The sequence below is a fragment of the Bombina bombina genome, chromosome 3, assembly GCF_027579735.1.
Source record: "Bombina bombina isolate aBomBom1 chromosome 3, aBomBom1.pri, whole genome shotgun sequence".
NCBI lineage: Eukaryota > Metazoa > Chordata > Amphibia > Anura > Bombinatoridae > Bombina > Bombina bombina.
Window position 1 is genome coordinate 684853035 of NC_069501.1, and position 20735 is coordinate 684873769.

Here is a 20735-nt window from a genome sequence, read left to right on the forward strand (position 1 = left end):
AAACCTCTCTCTAATATTTACTAATCTAAATAAAACATACAGATAAACTACAAAAACGTATTTAAAATAAATTGGTTAAATCATTCTTTATTCAGCCCATATGGGTTTAATGTATGTACTATCTTAATCCATTTGGCTTCCCTACCTATATCCCCACCCAATCTCATTTGTTTAACACCTTCTAATAGCAAGACCCTCCATTGACTAACCTGGAGTCCTTTCTCTAGAGAAATGTGATAGTACAGGAAGCTTTAGCAGCTTAGGGTTCCTAATGTTAGATTTATGGTGTACAGTATGCTCCTTTATTATTTTTTTTCCCTACATATACATACATTTTAATGCGTACACTACATTACAAGAGCTACAAAAATAGTACCCCTCTTATTCTATTTTATTTTTTTACCAGAATATGGACGGCTGATCATATCTACTTTAATAATGCTATTAATAATATTGACCAAAACCCATGCAGGGGCAAGAACCATTCTTCTTTGCTGACAGAACCCTTCCCTCCCTAAGGGTATTGCTGTCCCTAACTTATTTCTGACCTATAGCTCTGCCCTTACAGTAAGCTACCAAAAGGAGGTTGCTGGAATTCACGAATATGAGGAAATCTATTCTTTAAGATGTGCCAATTCCTTTTAATGGAATTGAATATTTTATAGCTAATATGGCTATAATTACTAACAAATTGAATTCTATCATTTGGTTGTAGTGTTCTATTATTCAAGTGTGTATCCTCAATATTCTGCAAAGCCCTATTTAGCTCCTGGGCATCAAAGAACACCAATTTATTCTGATAAACTGTGTTTTTGGCACTCTGTTGAACACCCTCAAAGTTAGATCTTTACAAAAAATATTCCTAACTTTGAACGAAGATACCTTATGAATGAATATTTATTTATTTATGGTGCAGGATTCCCCTTATTGTGCTTTTTTTTTTTTTTTAAAACAAAAGTTTATGATTTCACTTATGTACAGAGAGATATATATATACACATACACACACACATATATATATATATATATATATATATATATATATATATATATATATATATATATATATATATATATATACACACACATATACACACACATTTTCAGACAGTAAAATGAACAGCCGGCAGACCAAATAAAATTATTTTATTAATATTTTGTAGCAGAAACCCAATGTACTTTATATATTCTTATTCACATGATGACCTATGATAATGTAACAGTTTATCACCTTAAGACCTTTTATCTTCGTTATTGGAAAAACAAAATACATTCATATACTTTAAACAATATTTCCACATTGTAACAAACTTATCCTGTTGGGGGTTTTAGGGGGAGAGGAGATCCTCCTCACTGATACAATTGGCTAACCGTAAAAGCAGCTTTTCTTTTGGAAGTATGATATTATGAGTAAATATTGCTATTTTTTATTTTCTATAGGACATTTTTACTAAATAAAAAAAAGGAAAAAAACTCTGTAAATGCATCTTATGGATACTCTATTATATTAGCTTTGTGATAGTCTGAACTTGGCGTACACTTCTCTTGCAAGACCACTGTGATTAGTGCTATAGGATAAAAGCTATGCAAGACTTGCAACTGCTGTCCCTTTAAGGTTAATGTGTTCTGAAATACTGTAAACTCAAAAGTTAGACAATGAACAGAAAAACAGAGTTCAGTTAAAAAAAATGGACATTTAAAGAAAAAAACAATACTAGAATTACGACGGTTTTAAAAGAGAAACCTTATGAACTTTTGATTGTTTTAGTAAATATCAATGCAAAGAATTCAAAAACATTTATGTTTCTAAGAACAAGCTGTAAAAAGAAGTCTTAAAAAGGAACAGTCTACTAGTCTTTAAAAATATAGCCAATACCTTTATTACCCAATCCCCAGTTTAGCATAACCAACACTGTTATATTAATATACTTTTTACCTCTGTGTCTAAACTTCTGCAGACTGCTCTCTTATTTCAGTGATTTTTTACAAGCTTGCATTTTAGCCAATTAGTGCTGTCTCATGCATAACTACAGGAGTGAGCACAATGTTATTTATATGGCAAACATAAGCTAGCATTGTCTGGCTGTGAAAAGCTAATAAAATGCACTTAATGCAGATAAGAGGCAAGCTGCTGGGGCTTAGAAACAGGCTGAAATGTAGAGGTTACAATGTATATTAATATAACAATGTTGTACAAAGCTGGAGAAAGGGTTTTAAAGGCGTTATCTATCTTTTTAAACAAACATTTTCAAGTAGACTGTTCCTTTAATATAAATGAGTTTAAGATCCTTTACCCAGTTTAATACAGTAAAAAAGAAGCATTGTCATCACATCTATGTGTAGCATGATACTCAAATTAGATTTAGATAAGCATTGTGCTAAGATTTTACCTTTAAATAATTTCAGAAGCAAAAAAATACAATATTTTCAGTATTTCAGTCACAAATAATAGATACAGTAGTAAAGATAAAACTACACAGCTGATTCGCATCAGTCTAAAAAGAGACCTGCAGCTGATTCCTATTAGATATATAAACAGCTTTAATGATATCATATGTCTGAAACAAAACAAAAAGATGAAATTCACAAACTTGCTACTGTGATAACCAATTGCACCGACATTCATTATATTAAGGAAACACAATTTGCTACCCCTTATCCAGTAAATTAGGTGTTTTGAAAATATAAAAAATATATTGCATCTCTTAAAGGAACATGGAAGAGCTATCTTCACTTTTGTTGCAAAAAAGCAATTACCACTTTAGCAAAAAAGAAACCATTTTGAATGTTATATTTTTGCTAAACAAATATACAAAGCCAAAACGTTTTGGTTTTACAGTATACTGATGTACAACAATTTCCGCAAATACGCCAAAAGAAAATAAGACCTGTGTAGCACTCTTTACCTGCAGACTCTGATGGAATTTATAATGGTGTAGTCTAGAATACAATAAAATTATAAACACTTTATTTGATTGCTGGGTATAGGAATGACCTGCTCAGATGACACAGGATCTGGTTGGCCATACAGCACAGTTTTAAATTGCTGAAAAATATGGCATTATGTCCTTGCAATTTAAGTAATATGTATAAGTTAATGCATCTCATCAGTGTCCCTTTAAGCGCAGCATTTAAAAAGGAAAAAAAAAATGTGTATATAATCCCCATATGAATATTACAAAGTATTCTTGCGTGAATTTTACCTGAATAAAATGTGAAGAAAAATGTATTAGCAGTTCATAAGACTGACTCATATAAAAGATGTTGCAGAAACCTAAAAACTGCTGTTTGTGTCTCAAACTCTACCTATTTATCAATGGATGACCTGAGAATATTGATGTGAATAAAAATACAGCTCTTTTTTGGGGGAGAATCTGGTATTAGAAATGTTCTTAAAAGGGAAAGGAAACGCAAAACATTTTATTTAATGATTCAGATCATACAATTTTGAAATGAACATCTTTTATCAAATTTGCTTCATTTTCATGTTATCCTTTGATGAAGTAGCAGCAATGCACTACTGGGAGCTTGCTGAACACGCGGTGAGCCAGTGACAAAAAGTATTTATCTGCATCCACCAATCAGCAGCTAGCTCCCAGTAGTGCATTGCTGCAACAACAGTAATAAGAGAACATTGCAAATTAGATAAAAAATAATTAGAAAGTTGTTTAAAATTGTATACTCTGAATCATGAAAGAAAAATATGAATAGGATTATAATTATATAAATAAATGATATGGCAAATTAGACATAAGTGACTTATACAGGCACAGTAAAGTTCCATATTATCTCTCCATTAAGGAATTTAAAGATCATTTTTTATTTTTGTTGCATACAAAGATGATATTTTAAAACAGTATAATTTCTTATCATTATTATTAGTGGATGACCCAGTTTGTTTGTTTTTTAAACAAAAAGAGAGAGAATAAAAAAAAAAAAAAAAAACACACTAGTTCATGATTTTAGGATTGTTGAGCTATACTCACTAATAGTGGTAAATTGCTTGATCAACTTTGTAAACACCGCCAGTTTTAGTATCAATTTAAATAGAAGTAACGCAACCTTTTTTTCTACATGTTTAAGTAATGATTTTATACACATTACTTTTTTTTTTTAAATATCTCTTAATTTAGAAAAAATAATATACAAAAATATATTTATCTTAGATTACTGTGTAAAATACAAAATAATCAGTTTAGTTTGTAGTCCTGATGAATGACAATCAAAATAAGGCAGAGTGAGCTAAGGAGTTCTAGATTGTATTCAATTCTTTTTGTTGTTTTTTTCCAGTAATATTTTAGCATGATTTTTTAACTGCATAAGATGAAATATGTAACTTCACTGTGCCTCTAAATAGATGGAACCTAAAAGGCTTAGTTATCTGGGAACAAAAATTACATAAAATGTCTTAGGACGGAAGAGAGATTTCTAGAAGTGCGTTAAGAGGGAAACGTTGAACAGAATATGTATAGCTATACAACTGAGCCAATGTTATAGGAGATTAGGGCCATTGCTAAGCAATGCACTTCATGTCAGACATTTTTTATTATAGAAGTGGTTATTCCTAAATCGCATGTAATGATTAGTAGAAAGTAGAGTAACTCTTCATACCCTTAGTAATAACAGAACAGAATTACAGAACCAATGTTTTGGAAACTTGTGTTAATTCATTTGATGTACTCAGGTGAAAGGTTTGCCACCATTTTGCATTTAGGCACGAGGAGGTTACTGCGTATCACTTAAGAGGCGAACTTTTCAGGGGGATCATAATTCTGGATTCCATCTCCTGAATAAGGGGAACTAAAAACAAAAATAACAATCAGAAAGTCTGTACAGTACTATTAAGTTAACATATAAAATTAAATACATTTTAATGCTATACATTTAAACATATTAAAAGGACACTGAACCCAAAAATTTTCTTTCGTGATCCAGATAGAGCATGCAATTTTAAGCAACTTTCTAATTTACTCCTTTTATCAATGTTTCTTCGTTCTCTTGCTATCTTTATATAAAAAAGAAGGCATCTAAGCTTTTTTTCTTGGTTCAGAACTCTGGACAGCAGTTTTTGATTGGTGGATGAATTTATCCACCAATCAGCAAGGACAACCTAGGTTGTTCACCAAAAATGGGCCGGCATCTAAACTTACATTCTTGCATTTCAAATAAAGATACCAAGAGAATAAGGAACATTTGATAATAGGAGTAAATTACAAAGTTGCTTAAAATCTCATGCTCAATCTGAATCACAAAAGAAAACATTTGGGTTCAGTGTCCCTTTAACTATAAGGTTTTAAACAATCAGAAGTATTTGTTTTGTGTATCTGGAAAATTATTATTCTATGTATAGCCCATTAATTATTTATTAATCAGACTTGGATAAGTTTTATTTAGAATATAATTTTTTATGCCAGTAGAAGGCCCAACTTTTTGTCATACTTTGTAGGATCAGATATAAAAACCCACAATTGCCTTAAAACGGACTTTTTTGTTGATGTTTAAATATAGCTAGATAATCCCTTTATTACCCATTCCCCAGTTTTGCATAACCAACACTGTTATAGAAATACACCCTCTAGTGGTGAAAAACTGTCAAAATGCTTTTATATTAGAGGCGGCCTTCAAGGTCTAAGAAATTAGCATATGAACCTCTAAGGCTTAGCTTTCAACTAAGAATACCAAGAGAACAAAGCAAAATTGGTGATAAGTTAATTGGAAAGTGGTTTAAAAGGGACACTCAATCAAAATTAAACTTTCATGATTCAGATAGAGCATGCCATTTTAAACAACTTTCCAATTTACTTCCATTAACAAAATGTGCACAGTCTTTTTATATTTAAACTTTTTGAGTCACCAGCTCCTACTGAGCATCTGCAATTATAAGTGTGTATGCATTTGTGAATGGCTGATGGCTGTCACATGGTACATGTATGCATTTGTGATTGGCTGATACATGTTACAGGGGGAGTGGAAAAAGACATAACTTAAAATTTTCAGAAAAAAAATCTACTACTCATTTGAAGTTCAGACTAAGTGCCATTGCATTGTCTTGCAATTTTGCATTTGCAGATTATGCAAATCTACTGTGTTGACTGGTCCTTTAAAATGACATGCCCTATCTGAATCATGAAAGTTTTTTGGACTTGACTATCCCTTTAATTAGAAAAAAGTTTCTATTTCTACAGAGACTTGAATATGTACATCAGGAACAAAGCAAAGGGAATTTTATTACAAGACCAGAGACTCATATTTTGTTTAACTTTCAGTTTACTGCTCTGACAGCTTTTAAAAGCATACAGTGTTAACATTAGTAAACATAAAACAAATAAAAGAACATAGAAAACAAAAAGGACCAATAAGGACAAAGCCATGTTTGTAAAGATGATATCAGCCAAACAACATGCTCATAATGTCCATAAACAGTCCAGTGTGCAGCAATACCTCCTCTTTCTTTTCGCTGCTCTGAAAAGATAAGTACCTTGTGCATTATCTCTAAATAAAACTGTCATTTTATGTTATACCCTAAAAAATTTGTAAGTTTTCTTTTGTTTTATCCTATTATCCTTTTGTTTGCGTTTTTTCTATTTCTACCTTACCTTTCCCTCTATCGTTTGGGGCTCCCTTCCTAACCGCATTGCTATTTTCGGCTATTTTCGTTAGAGCTGTTTTTTCCTCTGCTCTCCTGTATTGATGTGAGCTTCAATCGGCGACATTTTGGTCCGCCCTTTTTCCCCCACCCCCTTTCCTCTCAGTCCATAGTATTCAGCTGCAAAGTGGAATTCCTTCCTCCAGGCGGAGTCCATTCTGGTTTGCCGGTATTGTAACATTATATCTGGATTTATCAGGGCTTAATACACGCCCTTTTGTCATTCATAGCCTTCGGTTTAGCAACTTTGTAAGTTTATCTGCCTCATTAAAGGAAATATTTTTTTCAAGTAATTCTTGAAATTTTAACTTCTACCTCTGTGTGTCACTGTTCTATCTTTTACAGATTAGACAGTTTTTTCTTGCTGTTGGGCTGCTTTTATATGCTGTTAAGAATTTTATTTTATAAAATTTTAATATAATTTTTTTTTAAATTTTGTCTCCCTTTTATTGTGGTCTGAAGATGTCTCATGAGGAGAACACTCCTGTTAATTCTGACGCTTCCCTTCATAACATTATGTCCTCTATGCAGTCCTTTATGAGAAAAATGGATAATAAAATGAATAGCTTTATTGCTAATTTTCAGCCAGAATCTCCTCAAGTACATAAAAAACATACTTCTAAAACTAAGCATCTTTCCCCATCTCATATTGATAAAGATGCAGATAGTCTGCTTCAGACATCCCTCATAGCTTATTGCCATTAAGAACCTGTACTGTTAGCCGGCAGTCATCTGGCCCCAGAACTTCTGATTGTGTTGAGTCTCGCAACTCAGAGGGTACTCTTACTGATGCTTATTCTAAAAAGACAAGCATCAAAATTTTTACAACCTCTCTTTGAGAATGTTTCCCCCTCTTCTGCTGAGGAGGAATTTTCAGATGATTATAAATATGAGAAATTTCAATCTCTGATGATGATTCAGATTATTCGGATATTAATAATTTTATTAAATTCAAAAGGCGCGACAAATCTTTGCCTGTTAATGATTTTTAAATTGTTTTTCTAAACCCCCTTGGTAAACCCAGATTCAAGCCTGAGAAGGTTAAGCACCCCAAATCCTTGTAGTGGTTTACCTCCTCAGGTGTTGCAGAATATATAGACTTTTATTTAAGTCATCCCTTATTGCAAGAGGTCCGCAGTAAACTTCATGCTGAATTTCCTCGTCCCTCCCAGGTAATTCCTCTGTCACTCCTGACATTGATCCCCAAATTTTAAAATTCCTGGGTACTCCTGGGTCCAGTATTAAGAGAGGATCCGATAAATTACTTAAGTCTTGTCAAGACAAGCTTTTAAATATTTCTGGCCCCTTATCAAAGATATTTGAATTGGCTGAGCCTTTGTCTTATTAGGCAACACCAATACAGCTATAGCATGTGAACGCAGAAGGTCCATTCTTAGCAGCCTTGACCCTAAATTGTCAGATTTCGCCAACAATGAGACATCCACAGACCCTAATGGTCTTCTCTTTGGGGAAGTTTACCTTAAAATCCTCGTCCCCTTTTTGATAGGGCCGGAAAAAGAAGGGGTCGTTTTCCCGGCCGCCAACCCTTCATCTCAATTTTACCAACAACAGTAGCTTCAGCAACAGCAATTTGTCTCCCTATTCTTTCCCACAAGAGCCTGCTTCTGGCCCAGAGGTGCAAGATCAAGAGGTCGCTATAGAACCCCCTCAGGTAATCTCTCCTCCTCCCTTTTCTCTTTTTTGCCCAAAAAAGATGGGTGGTCAACTAGCTCATTTTCTTCAAAAATTGGTGTCTAATAACATCAGACCCCTGGATTCTTCAGACTGTTTCTGGAGTCCTTATAGATTTAATTTCCATTCCCATCCAAATTGTTCTCCCTCATCCAATTTTATTTTCAAATTCAGATCTCCAAGCTATAGATTCAGAGATTTCCTCCTTAATTTCAAAACAAGCTGTAGAACCCGTTCTTGTAGACAAGAACAGTTACATAAGCAATATCTTCTTGGTAAAAAAGAAAAATGGCCAATTTCGACCAGTCATCAACCTAAAAAATCTAAATCATTATGTAACCTATCAACACTTGAAGATGGAAGGTATTCATCTTCTGAGGGACTCTGTACAGGGATTGGCTTGTCCGATTGGACCTCAAGGATGCATACCTTACAGTTTCTATACATTCTTCCCACAGGAAATTTCTTTGTTTTTTCTGAAACCAATCTCTTTGGCAATTCACTTGCCTCCCTTTCGGCCTTTCATCGGCCCCTTGGATATTCACGAAAATTCATAGCCTGGTTAAGGTTTAGAGGGATTTGCCTGATAGTTTATCTGGACGACATTCTCATCATGAATCAGGTTCCTTAGACTCTCCTTCCCTTGAACATCACTTGTTCTCTTCTGGAGAACTTGGGATTCATAATCAACAAAAAAAAAATCTTCTCCCGTCTCAAACCATTGTCTTCTTGGGATTTCAGATCAACACTCTATATTCCTCTTTAAGCCTACCATTAGATAAATTGAAAAACATCAAGAAGAAAATTTCCTCTCTTTTGAGGAAAACCCGCTTTCCTCTTCGATTGTTAGCCTGTATAATCGGCCTCCTCATCTTCCATTCAAGCCATTTTTCCTACCCCTCTCCATTATTAGGCTCTTCAACGCATGAAAATATCTCATCTCCAAAGAGGCTTCTCTTAGCATTGAATCTCCTTATCCCCAGAAGCCAAAGAAGAACTCATCTGGTGGATCCAAAACAGAGGCATGGAATGGCAAGGCAATCTTCGGTTCTGTTCTAGATTTAGTTATAGAATCGGACGCAAGCAACTCTGGTTAGGGAGCTCGTTGTGGTTCCATAATCACAGGTGGCAAATGGACCCTTCCAGAATCCAACCTTCAATATCAACTGCAAAGAACTTCTGGCGGGTTCCTTCGCAATTCAAAGTTTTCACAAGTCCAGTCTCCCTATTTCAGTTCTCCTTCGCATGGACAATCTATCGGCAGGCCGTTATTTAAATAGTTTAGGAGGCACAAAATCGAAACATCTATCAGACCTCCCAAAAAATTTCATTCATTTTTGCCTCGAGAAGAATATTTCTATTTCAGCGGAATTCATTCCCAGATTATCCAATCAAGCTGCAAACTGGGGTTCTCGCCATTTGAAGGACTCCAGCGATTGGAAATTGCACAAGGACATTTTCCTTTAGATTTCCTCTCTCAGAGGTACTTTCATTCTAGATCTTTGCCTCTAGCACCAATTTCAAGGTCACCTCCTTTTTCAGTTGGAGACCGGACCCCTCTGCCGTGGACACCTTCCTTCAAGTGTGGCCCCCCACCGGAGCTTATGCTTTTCCTCCGTTTTCTATGATCGCTCAGACTTTGGCTTATCTCCGCAAGAACCCGATATCTCTTCTCCTAATCACTCCCCTGTGGCTGTCTCAAGCCTTGGTACCCTTCTCTTCTGGAACTCTCCTTCCTTCCTTCCCCCCTTCTGGATCCCCTGGAAGTCCCTCATCCTCTTCTGCTTGCCAACTCTCTAACTCTAGTAGCTTGGATGCTTTCAGGGGATCATGGTCTCTTGATGGACTTTCGGAACAAGCTCGATCTTTATTACAGGACTCTTGGAACCAAAATAAGTTATCTTTTAGCTTGGTCCAAGTGGTCTGGCTGGTGTGTCCAGAGGGACTTGGATCCCTTTTCAGCTCCTTTAAATTTTATTTTAGATTATTTATCTTCTCTTTTTGATTCAGGTCTTGCCTATAGATCTATCAATATAGCTTGTTCTGCTATGTCTGCTGGACACGTCCCTATTAATAATACCCCTGTTGGGAAAATTCATCAGGTCTGCAGACTTCTAAAAGCAATTTGTATTCAAAACCCCCCCTTCTAAATATTCTCTCTTTTGTGACGTAGTTTTGGTTCTGTCTTTACTTAGAAATTGGCCTTTTAATGATCTTCTTTCTCTCAAACAGCTGTCAGCTAAACTTGCCACTCTTTGTCTCCTCTCTTTTCGTAGAGTTTCTGATGTACGTGCCATTGATATTAATTCTCAAATGTTTTCTCCTTTTGGTTTCACCTTTATCCATTTTAAAATAACTAAAATGTCTTTTTCAATCTATTTTTTATCCTTATTTCTCTGATCCCCCAAGGCAGAGCAGGCAGTGATCTGAGATGTCATCACAGAAAATGCAGCATATCTGCAGAAAGAACAGGAACATGCAGGGACTGTTATTGCTTTTCTCTGTCAGGCTGTTCTCTGCAAAAAGAGCTTTGCTCTGGTAGCATTGGGTAAGTTTTCCTTAACACAGCGCATCCACAGCAAAGTGCTGTCTAAAGTGAAAAGTCAAATATGCAGTGTTGGCTGGCTCTCAGCTCCCTAACTTTTCCCAGTCTGCAAAGCTGTGTTTTCTGAATGACATTCTTCTGAGCAATGCACCTTTTTATTACTACATTTCTATGTTAGACCAAGAGAAAAGAAAACAATGTATTCAAGAGCCATTTTACTATTATTCACCTATATTACGAGTTTTGCGTTATGCTTAAAAAGCAGCATTGGCCGATCCCAACGCTGCTTTTTAACGCCCGCTGGTATTACGAGTCTTGCAGGTACAGGTGTAAAGCTCACTTTTTTGGCCAGACTTGGAAATACCACAAATCCACTTAAGTAAATTACGTATACTCTTTTTTTTCAAATGGGACCTGCATAGCGCCGGTATTACGAGTCTGCCAAAAAGTGAGCGGTAGACCCTCTCCTGTCAAGACTGGTACCGCATTTTAAAGTCAGTAGTTAAGAATTTTACACTACAACGCCGTAGCATAAAACTCTTAACTAAAGTGCTAAAAAGCACACTAACACCCATAAACTACCTATTAACCCCTAAACCGAGGCCCTCCCACATCGCAAAGACTAAAATAAACTTTTTAACCCCTAATCTGCCGAACCAGACATCGCTGCCACTATAATATATTAACCCCTAAACCGCCGCACTCCCGCCTCGCAAACATTAATTATTAACCCCTAATACGCTGTCCCAAAAATAACCGCCACTACTAAAGTTATTAACCCCTAAATCCAAGTCTAACCCTAACCCCTCCTAACAAATATAATTTAAATAAATCTAAATAAAATTACTATAATTAACTAAATTATTCCTATTTAAAACTAAATACTTACCTGTAAAATAAACCCTAAGCTAGCTACTAAGTTACATTGTAGCTAGCTTAGGGTTTATTTTTATTTTACAGGCAAGTTTGTATTTATTTTAACTAGGTAGAATAGTTATTAAATAGTTATTAACTATTTAATAAACTACCAAGCTAAAATAAATAAATAAATGTACCTGTAAAATAAAACCTAACCTAAGTTAGACTAACACCTAACACTACACTATAATTAAATTAATTCCCTAAACTAAATACAATTAAATAAAATTAGCTAAAGTACAAACCCCCTCACACTAAATTTCAGAAAATAAACAAATTACAAGATTTTTAAACTAATTACACCTAATCTAATCCCCCTAACAAAATAAAAAAAGCCCTCCCAAAATAAAAAAAGCCCTACCCTACACTAAATTACAAATAGCCCTTAAAAGGGCCTTTTGCGGGGCACTGCCCCAAAGTAATCAGCTCTTTAACCTGTAATAAAAATTACAAATCCCCCCCAACATTAAAACCCACCACCCACACAACCAACCCTACTGTAAAACCCACCCAATACCCCCTTAAAAAAAAACTAACACTAACCCCTTGAAGATCACCTTAACAGGAGAAGTCTTCATCCAACCGGGCCAAAGTCTGGAGGACCACTTCTGCCGGATTCGTTGAGGACTTCGGCCCGGTTGGATGAAGACTTCTCCTGTTAAGGTGATCTTCATGGGGTTAGTGTTAGGTTTTTTTTTAAGGGGGTATTGGGTTGGTTTTAGAGTAGGGTTGGTTGTGTGGGTGGTGGGTTTTAATGTTGGGGGGGGATTTGTATTTTTTTTTTTACAGGTAAAAGAGTTGATTACTTTGGGGCAATGCCCCGCAAAAGGCCATTTTAAGGGCTATTTGTAATTTAGGGTAGGGCTTTTTTATTTTGTTAGGAGGATTAGATTAGGTGTAAATAGTTTAAAAATCTTGTAATTTGTTTATTTTCTGTAATTTAGTGTTTTTATTGTACTTTAGCTAATTTTATTTAATTGTATTTAATTTAGGGAATTAATTTAATTATAGTGTAGTGTTAGGTGTTATTGTAACTTAGGTTAGGTTTTATTTTACAGGTACTTTTGTATTTATTTTAGCTAGGTAGTTTATTAAATAGTTAATAACTATTTAGTAACTATTCTACCCAGTTAAAATAAATACAAACTTGCCTGTAAAATAAAAATAAACCCTAAACTAGATACAATGTAATTATTAGTTATATTGTAGCTAGCTTAGGGTTTATTTTATAGGTAAGTATTTAGTTTTAAATAGGAGTAATTTAGTTAATTGTAGTAATTTTATTTAGATTTATTTAAATTATATTTAAGTTAGGGGGGTTAGGGTTAGACTTAGGTTTAGGGGTGGCAGATTAGGGGTTAATAAGTGTAGGTAGGTTGCATCGACATTTGGGGGTTAATAAATAAAATGTAGGTGTCGGCGATGTTGGGGGCAGCAGATTAGGGGTTCATAAGTATAATGTAGGCGGCGGCGGTGTCCGGAGCGGCAGATTAGGGGTTAATATAATGCAGATGTCGGGGGCGGCAGATTAGGGGTTAATAAGTGTAAGATTAGGGGTGTTTAGACTCAGGGTTCATGTTAGGGTGTTAGATGTAGACATAAATTGTATTTCCCCATAGGAATCAATGGGGCTGCGTTAGGAGCTAAACGCTGCTTTTTTTGCAGGTGTTAGACTTTTTTTCAGCCGGCTCTCCCCGCTGATTCCTATGGGGAAATCGTGCACGAGCACGTTACACCAGCTCACCGCTGACTTAAGCAGCGCTGGTATTGGAGTGCGGTAATGAGCAAAATTTTGCTCAACGCTCACTTCTTGTCTTTTAACAACGGGTTTGTAAAAACTCTGTAGGTAAGTGAGCGGTGAGCATAAACTGCTCGTTAGCACCGCATAGCCTCTAACGCAAAACTCGTAATCTAGCCGATTATTTTTTTGTCTGCAGCTAATTTGCAATCCAATCTTCAACTGCTGCAATATATTATAAAACTTTTACAATTATTCTCCAGTGTTGCAAAAATCTCATTGCAGAAAGTGAAAAAAAGTTCTGCCTCTGGGCTCTGATCATCCTAAATTGTGTGTTGTCCTTTGTCTAAAAGAGTATTTGTCTCGTACTCAACCTTTACTTCATTTTTCTTCTCAACTTCTCATCTCTTTTGTTTCCCCTTTCAAACCTGTCTCCTCTACTTCTATTGCCAGGTGGGTAAAGTGAATTATGCTTCTTGCTGGTGTGAAAGAGTCCTTTTCGGCTCAATCTGATCGCGGAGCTTCTGCCTCTAAAGCCTTTTTAAAATTCTCTTCCCTCCAAGATATTTTAAATGCAACAGACTGGTCTTCGGACTCTACTTTTAGACATTTTTATTTTAAACATATTAATAACGCCGCTTTTTCCTTAATTTCATGATCCATTTTTGCTTTAAACTAGCAAAATAGGAGTCTCTGGTCTTGTAATAAAATTCAGATTATCCTAGCTTTAGTGTAACTATAATCTAGATTTTATTAAAGACAAAGACAAATATTTTCTCACCCTGGCATTTTTTCTTTCCCCTCCCAATATGTATAATTATATTTTATTTGTTTATTAATATATTTTTATTTCCAGCATCTACTCCTCAAAACGTCTCCTTTAACTGATTTGGATTCTTCTATTATTCATCAATGTCTTTATCATCTGTTCAAAGTCGTCCTTTAGCCTAGACAGATTCCTAGAAGGATCCTTTCCTGCCTCAACGTCAAGTTTCTTCATCCTGTATTCAAGAATATTTTGATTTTCTGTTATTGGTTGTTTCTGTTCCAATTGTTATGGTGTAATCTATTCTTGCCTTCTTTAATGTCCTTATTGCATCAAACAAGAAAGAGGAGGTATTGGTGCACTCTGTACTGTTTATGGACATTATGAGCATGCTGACAGGCTGATATAATCAGAATTTTGCGGACACAATCTTTGCACATAATAAATTCAAACAGAGAGGCTGAAAGTACGTACTAAGAGGCAGGTAAACTTGTGTTATCAGGAACAGGATAAGAGGCTTTTTAGGTCACCAGATTTTAGCCAAATGTGATATGTGGAAATATTGTTGCCTTACTACGAAGAAATATTATAATAAGACTCTTACCAGTATAGTAGACACATTCATCCCAGCCGTCTTTTTGCCAAGCTGAATTCCTGATATCGTCTCTGGTTTGTAGGTCTTTGTATGCTGGATAACGTATAGACAAGAAAGAAAAAAAAGATATTATACTATTGGTAAATATATTTCAGATAAAAATAATAATAATAAATAATAATATGTATAGCATACATTACAAGTAACCATTTGGTACAATAAAATAAATATATAACCCCCCCCCCCCCAAAGATATATCCCAGAGCCGGCTGGAATCCCCAGAACATAAAGCAGGCTTACACAGGTAAGTAACAAATAGAACAGCCTTTAATCAAAAAGTAATATGAATTGGCCTGTTGCCAAATGTTTCAGCTTGCACAGGAGCTTTTCTCAGTGGAGGCCCAAATAGTTTTAGAGGGTATATAAGTATGTTTTTGTTGCTTTGCACTTTATGTCTAATTAAAACACACCTGTGTGTAGTTACCACCAGTGCGTACATGATGCGTCTCTAGGACACTCCCTTCATGGCCTGCACCTAGCAATGACGTCATCACAACGAGCCATCGTTAGCGGCAGGGCCGCCATCAGGGGGTGACAGGGGTGACTCCTGTCAGGGGCCCAATGGGCTAGGGGGGCCCCATGAGGCAAGAAGTAAAAAAAAAAAAAATTTTTTTTTTTTTTTTTTTTTTTTTAAATTTTGGCAGCCACCAGTGGGTACTACAGCAGAGTGCTAATTGAGCATGGGAAATGTTATTACAAGGAGTAAAGTATTAGCATTTGAGAGGATTTCTGAGTGTGCACTAAACCACTATGCACAGTGTGAGACAGACTTGGCACTTTGTTTGTAGAGTGTGTGCCTGAGTCAGATGGCTGATCACTTTCATTTGCAGAGGAGGTAGGAATTACTTAGTAAATGTTTTTTATTTCTTTGTGCAATTTAAGATTGTAACTTCAGTGTGGTAGTAGTTGTATGGTGGGGCCAGGGGTCCATAAAAACACATTTTTTCTTAGCAGCAGTGTATTTATGATTATTTGACAATGCTGTAGAAATTCTATATTTAAAACCATGCAGAAATGTTTCCTCCTCAATACACAAATTATATATATTATATTCCAGTTTACTGCCCCTTTATGCAAGGACTTTTCAGATACAAGGAGGCATTTTATCTAAGATTTTTACATCTGCATGACATGTTATACTCTCAGACTAAGATTGCTCAGTGTTGGAAATGAGACAGGTTAACTTAAAACTGTTCAGTTTACTCTACAGCTGACTTTATTTTGAAATGCACACCAACAAGCTTAAATCCTGCATTTAACCAGATCTAATGGTATGAGTACCACAGCTTATGGTTCCACCAAGACCATATAGAGTATAGCATTTTCAAAATCCACAAGTACAGCTGACAGATGGGAACATTTGTACACTATATTTGAAGTGGTGCTCTTGGTTGGGGAAAATGGTGAAAATATCAAACAAACATATGTCAACCTTTTAGAAGTACTTTTCTTCATCTAGCCATCTACCCAGATCATTAATGTACAATTTTGAATTCACAGAATTATTTTTGTTTGCACATTTACAAATATGATTCTTTAAAAAGTGATCTCTTAATTTCTGCATTTTTTATCATGCATATCACACACTGTTGATTTAGGGGATGCAAGGTGCATAAATGTTTCCTCCTGTGAGTGTTTCTGTGGGTGTATGTGTTTATGTCTTTGTGCTTTGGTTTGTGTCTCTATAAGTGTGTATGTATTTTTTTCTGTTGGTATCTCTGTGAGGGTGGGTGTGTATGTCTTTGTGCATTTTCTGTGGATGTCTGTGAGAGTGTGTGCATATGTTTTTGAGATTTTCTATGGGTGTCTCTGTGAGAGTGGGCGTGTGTTTGTCTTTGTGTATTTTCTCTGGATGCCTCTGTGAGGGTGGGTGTGTATGTCTGTGTTTTCTGTGGATGTCTCTGTGAGGGTGTGTGTGTGTGTATGTATGTATGTGTGTTTTCTGTGGATGTCTCTGTGAGGGTGTGTATTTTCTGTGGGTGTCTCTGTGAGGGTGTGTATGTCTGTGTGTTTTCTGTGGATGTCTCAGTGAGGGTGTGTATGTATGTCTTTATGTGTTTTCTGTGGGTGTCTCTGTGTGTGTGTGTGTGTGTGTGTATGTCTTTGTGTGTTTTCTGAGGCTGTCTCTGTTGGTGTTTCCTTGGGTGTATGTGCAAGTTTGAGTTTGTGTGTGGGTGTCCATTGTATGTTCCTTTTTAGGACATTTTGACCTTACTACTGATTATTCACATCTTTCTACAGACTTTGAGACTTATGAGACCTTTCCAGAAGTCACCAATCTACCATTTAACCTTTAAATTATTGTTTAGGCAGTTCAGGGCCCTTCCTTTCAGCCACTGCATGCTGTTGTCATCATTTAGTTGGCATCTTCCTTTGCAAAAAGATAATCAGAACTCCATATTTTGTTTTCTAAATCTCCTTTTTTTACAAAACTGTAGTTTACCTCATTACTTGTCCGGGCAATGTAAACAACAAGTGCTAAGTGTCTGTTTGGGTGTCTGTGTCTGAGTTTCTTTGCGTGTTTGCTAGAGTGTCTATATGTGAATCCTTATGTGTGAGTGTGTGTGTGTGTTTCAGTGTATGTTTCTACCTTTACAACATTTCCAAGTTTAAATAGACAATTAAGAATAAAGTGCATATACGTTTTAGTCACTTGGTCAAAAATTGCACATGTCCAAGGAGGATGGGGGGGGGCCTGATCAATGGTTAAGTCAGGGGCCCCAAAATTTCTAGTGGCGGCCCTGGTTAGCGGAACATGTAAACAACATAGAACCATAGTAGTCTGTGCCGTTATGTGCCCAACTCCGTAGCATACACCAGATCAGCCCATATTACCATGGACACAGCACCATAAACAGCAAAGATAGCCAGCATCGGTCCGAACGGTCTGGAGATAATTAAACTTAACAAGCTATTATCTACATATATTTAATAGTATACAAACAGGCTGCAAAAGATGTATGGCTTATGTACTGGTTCATAGTCTAATAACATTTTAAAGCACAAATTATTACCATTAAATATATACTATACATTCTATGTGATCTGTTATAAAGAACTAGAACTGTTCTGATAATTTATACATCACTGTATCAATACCAAATAATGCCAAAAACATCTAGACATATACAGCGCCTTAGCATACTATAAAATAAATACCACTAAATCAGAAGTATTGGGTATTGCAATGCCAGAAGAAGAAATGCAACAAATCTGTAAAAAACACATCAATTTTCTATCCAAAAATCATCCATAAAATACATTGGAATTCACATAGCAAAGACATCACAGGAATTATTTACACTAAATTATCAAAAACTATTTAAAGAACTACAATCTGATTTACAAAACTGGAGTCATAAATATTTATCATGGTTAGGCCATATACACGCCTTTAAAATTACCCTACTACTGAAAATCCTTTATTTATTCCAAACATTACCAAACCCAATACCAGAATCATTCCTCTCCTCCCTACAGAACTTATCTTATGCATTTATATGGCACAACAAACACCCCAGAATCTCTAAACACATTATGTATAGGGACAGAAGTAATGGAGGGCTGGGAGTAACTTGTCATATTATAGACAAGCATCCCATTTGACACGTATAATAGACTGGTGCAAACATACCGACCACAAAGAATGTGTGGGATTAGAACATACCATAACTGATAGTAAGAGCCTCGGCAGTTCCTGCTGGCTTCACAAACTGAAAAGACAACTAAACCCACATCTCCCTATTAAAATCCAACAAATATACAACACATGGGACAGAATACTCAAGGATAAAAAAAGATTTCTCTAGTATACCCTCACCATTGACCCCCCTTCTCTCCAACACAGACCTTTTGATAAAGCAAAATATGCTCCAAAACCTGGGAAAAAGAATTAAAATTAAAAATTACACCCAAAGATTGGCAAACTATATTTCGACAGATGGGTAAATCCCCTTCTTCCATGAGCATTTAGAAACTAACATGAAAATCTTAACCAGATGGTATCTAAATCCAAGTAGACTCCACAAGATGTTCCCAAATACAAGTAAATTATGCTGGAGGGGGTGTGATCAAGAAGGTACGTTGTTACATATATGGTGGAAATGCCCGTCTATCACAACATATTGGAAGGGGATACTGAAAGAAATAGAGCAAGTAATATCACCCAACTTAAAACTAGACCCCTTAATATTTTTATTTAACAAACCACCTAAGTTAAAATGTCAAATTATGCTCTCATCGCATATTATGATCAGTGGAGCCAAACAACTGATTCCTAGACTCTGGAAAACATCACAAGTACCTACAATACAGAGTTGGAGACAACACGTCTCAAGGCTCTTAACATTAGAGAAATATCACTTCCAAAAAACCAAATCGTATTGATTTCTAACATTCAATGCAATTCTACTGGCAAGAATATACAATGCCTTGCAAAAGTATTTACCTCCCTTAACTTTTTACCTATTTTGCTACATTACAGCCTTAAGTTCAATGTTTTATTAATCTGAATTTTATGGTGATGGATCAGAACACAATAGTCTAAAGTTGGTGAAGTGAAATGAGAAAAATATATACATAAAACTATTTTTTAGAAATAGAAAACAGAAAATTGGCATGTGCGTATGTATTCACCCCTTTTGTTATGAAGCCCATAAAAAGCTCTGGTGCAACCAATTACCTTCAGAAGTCACATAATTGGTGAAATGATGGCCACCTGTGTGCAATCTAAGTGTCACATGATCTGTCATTACATATACGCACCTTTTTTTAAAGGCCCCAGAGGCTGCAACACCTAAGCAAGAGGCACCACTAACCAAACACTGCCATGAAGACCAAGAAACTCTCCAAACAAGTAAGGGACAATGTTGTTGAGAAGTATAAGTCAGGGTTAAGTTATAAAAAAAATATCCAAATCTTTGATGATCCCCAGGAGCACCATCAAATCTATCATAACCAAATGGAAAGAATATGGCACAACAGCAAACCTGCCAAGAGACGGCCTCCCACCAAACTCATGGACCGGGCAAGGAAGGCATTAATCAGAGAGGCAGCACAGAGACCTAGGGTAACCCTGGAGGAGCTGCAGAGTTCCACAGCAGAGACTGGAGTATCTGTACATAGGACGACAATAAGCCGTACGCTCCAAAGAGTTGGGCTTTATGGGAGAGTGGCCAGAAGAAAGCCATTACTTTCAGCAAAAAACAAAATGGCACGTTTTGAGTTTGCGAAGAGGCATGTGGGAGACTCCCAAAATGTATGGAGGAAGGTGCTCTGGTCTGATGAGACTAAAATTGAACTTTTCGGCCATCAAAGAAAACGCTATGTCTGGCGCAAACCCAACACATCAAATTACACAAAGAACACCATCCCCACAGTGAAACATGGTGGTGGCAGCATCATGCTGTGGGGATGTTTTTCAGCAGCCGGGACTGGGAAACTGGTCAGAGTTGAGGGAAAGATGGATGGTGCTAAATACAGGGATATTCTGGAGCAAAACCTGTACCACTAGGTACCACGTGATTTGAGGCTAGGATGGAGGTTCACCTTCCAGCAGGACAATGACCCCAAACACACTGCAACACGAGTGGTTTAAGGGGAAACATGTAAATGTGTTGGAATGGCTTACTCAAAGCCCAGACCACAATCCAATAGAAAATCTGTGGTCAGACTTAAAGATTGCTGTTCATAAGTGCAAACCATCAACTTGAAGGAGCTGAAGCAGTTTTGCAAAGAGGAATGGGCAAAAATCCCAGTGGTAAGATGTGGCAAACT

The 20735-nt window shown here is 36.1% G+C and overlaps 1 protein-coding gene across 1 annotated transcript in view; it reads right to left on the reverse strand.

Moving 5' to 3' along the window:
* Positions 1-1131: 1131 nt before the first annotated feature.
* Positions 1132-20735, reverse strand: part of NIPSNAP2 (nipsnap homolog 2) — a 49870-nt gene continuing 30266 nt past the window's right edge. The window contains exons 9-10 of the mRNA XM_053707459.1: positions 14910-14993; positions 1132-4800 (exon numbers count right to left, since the gene is read on the reverse strand). Of these exons, the coding sequence (XP_053563434.1) occupies positions 4736-4800; positions 14910-14993 (149 nt within the window). The 3' untranslated portion in view covers positions 1132-4735. The remainder of the gene's footprint in view (positions 4801-14909; positions 14994-20735) is intronic.